Source organism: Sprattus sprattus, assembly GCF_963457725.1.
Source record: "Sprattus sprattus genome assembly, chromosome: 13".
Classification (NCBI taxonomy): Eukaryota; Metazoa; Chordata; class Actinopteri; order Clupeiformes; family Clupeidae; genus Sprattus; species Sprattus sprattus.
This window is the reverse complement of record NC_137911.1, coordinates 32350779-32360778: the sequence shown is the minus strand read 5'-3', so window position 1 is coordinate 32360778 and position 10000 is coordinate 32350779. Positions and strand designations below refer to the sequence as shown.

Genomic DNA, 10000 nt, shown 5'->3' with positions numbered 1-10000 from the left:
TTGCTGAATGTAATGTTGATGCTTTGTAATATCTCATTATTCACTGGTGGCTTTGATATGTGTGCTTCTAATGTAATATCACACACACATCTACATGTAATATCACACACAGCTCTACATGTAATATCACACACACCTCTACATGTAATATCACACACACCTCTACATGTGATATCACACACACCTCTACATGTAATATCACACACACCTCTACATGTAATATCACACACACCTCTACATGTAATATCACACACACCTCTACATGTAATATCACACACACCTCTACATGTAATATCACACACACCTCTACATGTAATATCACACACACATCTGCATATCACATATTACTATCTGTAGCACACAGGATGGAACAGGCCGTCTCATAGTCTCAGTGTGTGTGACACTAATGTTTCTGTGTGTGTGTCTCTAATGTATCTATGTGTGTGTGATGTCCGTCACTGTGAATTCAACATTAATGCCTTGCATGCACAGCCTTTTAGACACACATCACTAACACACACCACTACACCCACACATCACTACACACACACACACATCACTACTTACACACAGCACTACACACACACAGCACTACACACACACATCACTACACACACACACCACTACACACACACACCACTACACACACACACCACTACATACACACACCCAATTCAAACCTACTCGCTTTATACACACTTTGTAAGAATAATATGCACACGTGCACACAATACTGTCTACTCTGATACACACAATCAATCTCATTGCATGCCATAACATACTCACTCACACACACCAACAAAATATACATCCTGACAGTCGAGGTCTGGCTGCATTCTGCTTGTCTCCACGGTTACCTACTTAGGCTCCGTGCTGCACCCTACAGCTCAGTGTGTGTGTGTGTGTGTGTGTGTGTGTGTGTGTGTGTGTGAATGAGTAAGTGCCATGCAACAGAGAGGCTTGTGGGAATCTCAGGGTGTTCCTCAAAGTCAAGGATGCTTCCTGGGTAGGACGGTTCCTTCCGGGACCGGTTCCTTCAGAGGCCAAGACTCCTTCCAGCATTCAGAGAACAAACGATGGAACAGTCTAGCGAGTGTGCAGCTGTGCGTCACTGAAAAGGTCCCGCCTTCAAAAAGGCTCTGATGCGTGTGCATTGGATTGTGGGTGCATCCTTGAAAATGATCCGAACGGACTCCTTGGTTCTGATTGGACTCCTTGGTTCCGAACGGACTCCATGGTTCCGAACGGACTCCTTGGTTCTGAAGGGACTCCTAGGTTTGATGGATCTTAGACATCAGCCCAGTCATTGGGTGGGATTCGATGACATTGCACCCTTGAAACGCAGAGGACCCCTCCTTGACTTTGAGAGACAGCCGCTGACATGTAGACCTTTCTGTGTCTGCAGTGTCATCACTACACCTTCTCATCGTAGAGTAGCCATCATGACTGGAGCTGCTGTGTGTGTGTGTGTGTGTGGAACTGCTCATGAATACTGTGTGTGTGTGTGTGTGTGTGTGTGTGTGGAGCTGCTCATGAATACTAGACAGTAAGCAAGATGGCTTCACCTCAGGTTCATGAACTTTGTTTACACTTGTTGCTCTTGCATATGTCAAGCTTAGGTTGCCTAGCAACACATATTTACTTCATATGACAGAACCCTGATGAGTAACCTAGCAACACATATTTACTTCATATGACAGAACCCTGATGAGTAACCTAGCAACACATATTTACTTCATATGACAGGACACAGATGAGTAACCTAGCAACACATATTTACCTCAGACAGGGTCCAGTCATATCAGCCAATCAGCATAGAGCATGTTTCATGTTGCTAATCTTTTCAGCTTCTTCAATCTTATATTCACCGAATAAAGACAAGATGTGTCACTGCATCTCATTAAAGCACTGAACCAGAGTTCTCCAGTGGTGGGGTCCTGTGTGTGTGTGTGTGTGTGTGTGTGTGTGTGTGTGTGAGAGAGAGGCTGTGTGCGTGTGAGAGTGTGTGTGTGTGAGAGAGAGGCTGTGTGCGTGTGAGAGTGTGTGTGTGTGGGCATTTGTGAGAGAAAGTGTGTGTGTGTGTGTAAGTGGATTTAGCATCAGATCATACTGTGGCTTGATTGCCTTTTATGTGGAGAATTATGATGAAAGCAGTGATGTGGGTGTACAGCAGACAGCAGCTAACTCAGATGGCGGCTAACTCATTCAATAGCTAGCACACATAGCTGCTAACTCATTCAATAGCTAGCACACATAGCTGCTAACTCATTCAATAGCTAGCACACATAGCTGCTAACTCATTCAATAGCTAGCACACATAGCTGCTAACTCTATCAATAGCTAGCACACATAGCTGCTAATTCAGCCGCTAGCTCAGACAGCTGTTAACTCCACCGCTAACTAGCATGGGTCTGATGCAGACACGTCCCATAAACTGATGATGTGTAACCCTTCAGAGCTTCTCAGAATGCCCTGATTGTATTATTTACACCTTGCTTACTCAACGCTTCACACACACACACACACACACACACACACACAGCCTACTGAATGCTTCTCAGACACACACACACACATACAGCCTATCTCCCTGAATGCTTCTCAGACACACACACACACACACACACATAAAGCCAATGTCTTGCAGGTCTTTTTCTGCGTGTGTTAACTGAACAACTGAACACAGGGTGATGTTACATGTTGCTGATCTGTGACAGGAGAGTCATGTGACCTGCTGACACTCAAATAAAAAATGTGAAATTAAAAAAAGGAACCTGGAACTTTTTTTATCCACAGAATAACTCAGTAAGTAATGAAATGCAGGAAGCCATTTAATCCCAATCCTTTATTTGACATAACGTGATTGAACATGAGACTCGTTTAATCACACACACATACACACACACACACACACAGATATTTACACACACCCACGCCGAGTGCTCATCACCAGCGGGTGTTGACGCGGTCGTGGTACTTCAGGTAGGGGTCGTTCAGGTACCAGGTGCGTCTCTTCCAGAAGCGGCCCGTCATCTTGTCCAGCAGCTTGCTCTGGGTGTTGTTGCAGAAGACGTGCTCCCTCAACCGCTTCTTCCTCGTCGGCATCTTCTTCCACAGCTTCTTCTTGTAGCCCGCCTGCCCAGGAAGAGAGTCATCGCTTAGTTACCACCTAGTCATCACTTAGTTACCACTTAGTTACCACTTAGTCATCACTTAGTTACCAATGAGTCATTACTTAGTTACCACCTAGTTACCACCTAGTTACCACCTAGTTACCACCTAGTCATCACTTAGTTACCACGATTCATCACTTAGTTACCACTTAGTCATCACTTAGTTACCACGATTCATCACTTAGTTACCACCGTGTCATTACTTAGTTACCACCTAGTCATCACTTAGTTACCACCGTGTCATCACTTAGTTACCACCTAGTCATCACTTAGTTACCACGAGTCATCACTAAGTTACCACCGAGTTACCACCTAGTCATCACTTAGTAACCAATGAGTCATCACTTAGTTACCACCGAGTTACCACTTAGTTACCACCTAGTCATCACTTAGTTACCACCTAGTCATCACTTAGTTACCACCTAGTCATCACTTAGTTACCACCTAGTCATCACTTAGTTACCACCTAGTCATCACTTAGTTACCACCGAGTCATCACTTAGTTACCACCTAGTCATCACTTAGTTACCACCTAGTCATCACTTTTTTTTTTTTTTTTTTATACTTTATTGTGTTTATTCATTTCATATTCCATAATTCATAAGCAGTCATAATTGTATCCATTTCTGAAGAAACACATATTTCTTTTCTATTTTCTATTCTAGTGTGCATTCTTTGTTCCCACCCGTGAAAAAAAATTCAAAATAAAAACTCAAGATAAGTCAATAAGTTAGAATTCATGAAGGCGAAAAAAAAAAAAAACTGATAATAAAAAATACAAAAAAAAGAAAGAGAACCAGAAAAATAAATAAATAATAATAAAGAACAACATACAGCGTTCATACATATACACATATATATATACACCACATATACCTGCATACACGCACCCATATGCATATATACACATACATACGTACACATCCATACATGCATACCTACATCCGTCCATACATACGAACATACATACATACACATACATACATGGCTTTTAGGATTTCTATCACTTTTCACGAGAGAGTCGGAGTTCTGGAAGCCCTCTCATACCTGAAACTAATAAAGTGCCCATCTTTTTTCAAATAAGTTTTCCTTGTTCATTATCTTATAGGTTACCTTTTCCATAGAGCGCATTTCCTCTATACTTTCTAGCCATTTACTTACACATGGGGGTTCTACTTTTTTCCAGCTTTTTGTTATTTGCTTAAGTGCTGTTATTCTCAAGGCCCAAAAAAGGTGTAGATGTTCTTTTTCAACTTCTTTGGGTCCTATACCCAGGAGCAAGTTTTTTTGTTCTAGAAGCACATCCTTCCTCAGTTTTAGTTTGATCTGATTCTGAACCTCTGTCCAATATTTTTGTATTTTATTGCAGGTGTAGAAGATGTGTGCATGATCGGCATTGTTTGATCCACATTCCCTCCAGCAGCTGGTACTAGTCTGTGTGTACTTGAGTGTTATTGGTGTTAGGAAGAATCTAAGGTTAACCTTCCAGGCATATTCCTGCCAATAGGGGGACCTTGTAAAGACGGTGATATCTTTGAGACTCTGTTTCCACTCGTTGTCACCTATAGTTATTTTCAATTCTTGTTCCCATTTTTCTTTAATGTTTTTTAGGTCTTCAGTATCGTGTCCTTGTAATAGTTTGTATATTTGTCCAATTAAATTTATGGTATTTCCAATTTGGAGCCTTTTGACCATGAATCCCATTAGGGGATGTAAATCCTTCATGTTTTTTAACTGGGTTTTCTCGTTTAAATAATTTCTCATTTGTAAGTATCTGAAGAAGTTATTGCTTGGCAGTTGATATGTCCTTGCAATGGTGTCGAAAGGCTCAATTCCAGTATCACTGGCCATTTGATAGTGCATTATGAGGCCCTTATTTCCCCAGCTCCTAAAGGCATTATCCAATTTATTTGGAGCAAAGTCTGGATCGCTCTGAATCTCTCTGAGCCAGATCCAATCTTTGTCCTTGACTTTTAGTGTCTTACACAGGATTCTCCAGGTTTTAACAGCATTATTTACTATAAAGCTTATTGTTTTCGTCTGTCTTGAAAAGAACAATGTATTTAAAGAGCCCACCATCTTAATCTCCATTATTTTCCATTTAGGACACAACTCTTTGTTTAACCTTATTAACACTAGTTTCAGTTGTGCTGCATAATGGTAATTTAGTAGTCTAGGCAATGCAAGCCCCCCTTCACTTCTCTTCTGTTGTAATATTTTCAGTTTAACTCTTGGTTTCTTTTCATCCCATATGAATCGCCTCAGTAAACTCTCCCAGTATTTGAAGCACTTCTGAGGTACATACAGTGGGAGGTTCTGGAATAAAAACAGAAAACGTGGTAGAACATTCATTTTGATGATACTGATCTTTTCCATTAGAGTTAAAGCTAGATTTCTCCACCTATCTAAGTCTTGTTTAACAGACTTCTCCAATTTACCATAATTACATTGGTGAAGTTGTTCCAGGTTTTTTGGTAGAACTACTCACAAATATCTGACATTATTTTGATCCCATTTAAAGTTATATTTTGCTTTAAAATTACTTTCTAACTGACAACCAATTAGAAGAGTTTCGGTTTTGTTCAAGTTTAGCTTGTACCCTGACACGACGCTGTATGATGTAATTTCACCCAGTAAAGCTGGTAAGGAGGTGTAGATACTTGTCAAATATAAAATTATATCGTCAGCATACAGTGCAATCTTATGTTCCTCATCAATAATATGCAGTCCTCTTATCTCTATGTTTTGTCTTATTCATTCTGCTAATGGCTCTATACATAGAGCAAAAAGTTGTGGTGACAATGGGTCTCCTTGTTTGGTTCCCCTCCTCAATGTAAATATTTCAGAGAGTGTCCCATTCACCCTTACTCTTGCTTGTGGATCTTTATACATTCCCCTTATCAAATCAATAAACGTCTGGTTAAAGCCAAACTTCTCACAAACCTCTATTAGAAAAGGCCAATACACTCTGTCAAAAGCTTTTTCTGCGTCCAACATTAGGGTCAACATAGGTAGGTTACTTTTTAAAGCATAGTCTATTACATTGAGGGTGCGGTAAATATTATCACTAAGCAAACGGTCCTTGACAAACCCTGTTTGGTCTAAATTGATTATTTTTGGTAATATATTTGAGAGTCTCTTTGCAATTATTGCTGTAAATATCTTTTGGTCCACATTTAGTAGTGATATTGGTCTGTATGAGGAGCAATTTTCCGGGTCTTTTCCTTCTTTATGTAACACCGAAATTATTGCTAGATTCCACGTGTTTGGCCAGATTCCTGTTTCCAGGATCTTATTAAATACCCTACATAAGATCGGTGTCACCAGACCGTGGTATTCTTTATAGAAACAATAACTAAATCCATCACTCCCCGGACTTCCCTCTGATTTCCCCTTCAAAATTACCTTTAGTATTTCAATTTCTGTTATCGGCTGTGTTAGCACTTTGTTCTGTTCATTAGTCACCACCGGGAGCCTTAGCAATTCTAAATAGCTTCTAATTTCTTCTTTATTTATTGTTAATTCTGGTGTGTACAGTTCTTGGTAATATTCACGAAAACATGAAGCAATCTTCGATTTTCCCCTATTATAAGTGCCATATTTGTCCTTGATATTAGCTATTGTAGATTTTTCATGTTGTTTCTTCAACTTAAAAGCTAGCTTTTTCAATGCTTTAGGGCTATTGTCGTAGTGGCTTTGTCTGCAGAGCATTAGCTGTTTTTCAATCTCTATGGATTCAACTGTTTTAAGTAATCTTTTCGTTGCATGCAATTGTGTCTGCACCTCTTCTGTCATGTGTGTTTCATATTCTTTTTGCAAGTCTCTTATCTTCTTCTCTAATTTGGTCTTTTCTCTTTCTTTTTGCCTCTTTTTCCAAGATGAGTGTGCAATAATTTCTCCACGGAATGTTGCTTTTGCAGCTTCCCATAGTGTTATGACCGGTACTTCCCCACTGTCATTAACTTCAAAAAAGAATTGTATACTACTTGCCATTTTCTCCTTAAACCCCTGGTCTCCCAGTAGTGAATTGTTCATTCTCCAAAGTGTATCTCCTTTATCTATGTTCATACTCAAGTCCATTATGACAGGAGCATGATCTGTTATCAATATGGGTAATATTTCACATTTGCAGACTCTTGCAATATCATTCCTAAACATAAAAAAGTAGTCCAGTCTTGAAAAGACCTTGTGTGCATCCGAGTAGAAGGTAAAAGCTTTCTCTTGGGGGTGTAAACAACGCCAAACATCTGTTAACCCTATATCCATTTGGGCTTTTCTGAGTAAATCAGCTGCTTTCTCTGACTTATGCTTTATTCTACTCTGGGTGTCCGCCTTCTGGTTGATTACCAAGTTAAAGTCACCACCCATAATTATGATTCCCTGTGCTTCCATCATTAGCAGTTGTAGTACTTTTTTCAGGAGTTCATCCCCTTTTCCTGGAGGATTGTAAACATTAATGAGGGTTACGAGATGTTCTTCTATCTTACCGATTACTATCACATATCTTCCTTCTTTATCTCTGATGCATTTTGATTTCTGAAACATGAGGTTGTTTTTAATAAGGATTGCAACTCCTCTTTTGGCTGTTGAGTGAGAGGAATAGAACACTTGAGCTCCAGCTAATTTCTCCAATTTGACATTTTCTACTATACTTAAATGAGTCTCTTGGAGGAAGAGAATTTCTCCACCTTCTTTCTTTAGATGCTGGAGCACCCGTTTCCTTTTTATAGCATTATTCAACCCATTTGTGTTGAGAGAGATTAGTCTAATCTTTCCCATGATAATAGCTTCCTCCCCCTTGATGTTTGCATCCAAAGCCACTTGACAAGCCATAATAAACTAAATAAAATAAAATAAAAATAAAAAAGGAAAACTGGTACATAAGTGAAACAAACCCTCTTACCAACCCCCGTGGTCCTAAACTTCCAATATTTGCAACCTCTTCTACGTGGTTGCACATAAGCTTCCACCGTATATTGTGGAAAAGCAGGGCCTTACTGCCTAGTCCCGGCCACAAGGTGGTTACTATGGCTATGCAAACAGGGCTAAAACATGCCTCTACTGATATGGTGAACAGCATAAGATGTTTTGGAGTCTTTCCTCATTTGTCTGCTTTATTTATATTTCCAACATTTTAGGTGCCTTTGTTTATAATATATGCCAGCCACCCCTCCCTGAGGCAACAGGAATGACAGAAAAAAGGGTAACAAGAAACAACCAACAAAATAATAAAGAAGGGTCTTCAATTCACCCTTTCAGAATATACATCTTATTAAGCACAGCATTGTTAAACCAGAATGAAAGAGCTCAGAATTCCCACACAATTTTTTTTTTTTCATTTTAACTTAAATTGTGTTTGTTTTTCCCCCCTCCCCTCTCCCCTTCCCCTCCTCTGTATAAACAGTCACTAAGTTATTATACACGCATATGCATCCATACATATGAGAAAAAAAAAAAAAAAAAAAAAAAGCATCATTCCCATTGATGTGTTTGTAGTGCGTGTACGTGCAAGTGAGTGGCAGAGTCTATTTAAATCCCGAACTTTTAGGCTATAAGTGTCTTTATCTAGTCTCTTACTTTCCATTGTTTTTCTGTCCATTGACTTTCTGGAATGGATTAGGTGGCTAGTCATCACTTAGTAACCAATGAGTCATCACTAAGTTACCACCTAGTCATCACTTAGTTACCACCGAGTCATCACTTAGTTACCACCGAGTCATCACTTAGTTACCAATGAGTCATCACTTAGTTACCAATGAGTCATCACTTAGTTACCAATGAGTCATCCCAGTTTGAAGATATCAGCCATCAGACTCACCTTCCGGCGGAGCCAGAGAGTGTGTGTGTGTGTGTGTGTGTGTGTGATGAAGATAGCGGTCATCAGACTCACCTTCCGGCGGAGCCAGAGTGTGTGTGTGTGTGTGTGTGTGATGAAGATAGCGGTCATCAGACTCACCTTCCTGCGGAGCCAGAGTGTGTGTGTGTGTGTGTGTGTGGGATGAAGATCCCAGCCATCAGACTCACCTTCCTGCGGAGCCAGAGTCCGCAGTGCAGCCGTAGGAAGCGTTTGGTCACTGAGCGGCACGTCTTCCTCTTGCCGTACTTCAGGCTGTAATACGTCAGACTCCGGCTAGGGGGCGCCAGCAAGGCAGGAAGCAGTGGGGAGATGCTGCAGGAGAGCAGACAGAACCTTCGTCATGACAACCTGTCTGTCTACATGTTTCACTACACCAAACACACCATCATGGCCCAGTCTTCCCATCATCAGCCTAAACACACTCACTGGCATGAAATATCACACACACACACACACACACACACACACACACACACACACACACACACACAGAGTGCGCTGCCAGCTCTATGGCTGGAACAATGATAAAGCAAGCTTGAGAAAAGGCTGATTGATGCAGTTGCTCGACAGAATGTTGTGTTGTGATAAACTAGCAGCATGCTCTGTGTCATGTTGAGTTATATGATCACAAAGATCTTAGGCCTAAATAACCTAAATAAGTAAAGCTTCGTGTTCCATTGTGTGAGATTCAGATGATTTTATATAATACATGTTCTAGTGTTTTTAAAGGACTCATTAACTGCTCCATTATATTGCCTCTGGTAGGATAATAAAGTACCTTTCATTAGTATAGGCCCGTTCAGCCGTTAGCCAGGAATTTCTGGACAGGGCAAACAGGATCAACACTCCTCCTTGTAGGAGACAGCGAGTCCGAGTGAAGACCGGCTACTGACGCCAGGGGCCTTCTAGATGTCTGAGGCGGTTATGTTGCTAATCTTGTGTCTATTTAGTTAACTGTCAAGGAACTAAA

The 10000-nt window shown here is 40.6% G+C and overlaps 2 protein-coding genes across 3 annotated transcripts in view; one reads left to right on the top strand and one right to left on the bottom strand.

Annotated features, from left to right (window-relative positions):
• Positions 1-2733, top strand: part of reep1 (receptor accessory protein 1) — an 18197-nt gene extending 15464 nt beyond the window's left edge. For both annotated transcript variants that reach the window (XM_080850120.1, XM_080850119.1), the window contains exon 8: positions 1-2733. This exon is cut by the window's left edge and continues 1885 nt beyond it. The gene's annotated coding sequence lies outside the window, so the exon portion shown is untranslated.
• Positions 2734-2870: 137 nt separating this feature from the next.
• mrpl35 (mitochondrial ribosomal protein L35) overlaps positions 2871-10000 on the bottom strand; it is a gene marked incomplete at its 5' end in the record, with an annotated part of 7805 nt that continues 675 nt past the window's right edge. The window contains 2 exons of the mRNA XM_080850374.1: positions 2871-3135; positions 9198-9342. Coding sequence (XP_080706500.1) covers positions 2947-3135; positions 9198-9342 — 334 coding nt within the window. The 3' untranslated portion in view covers positions 2871-2946. The remainder of the gene's footprint in view (positions 3136-9197; positions 9343-10000) is intronic.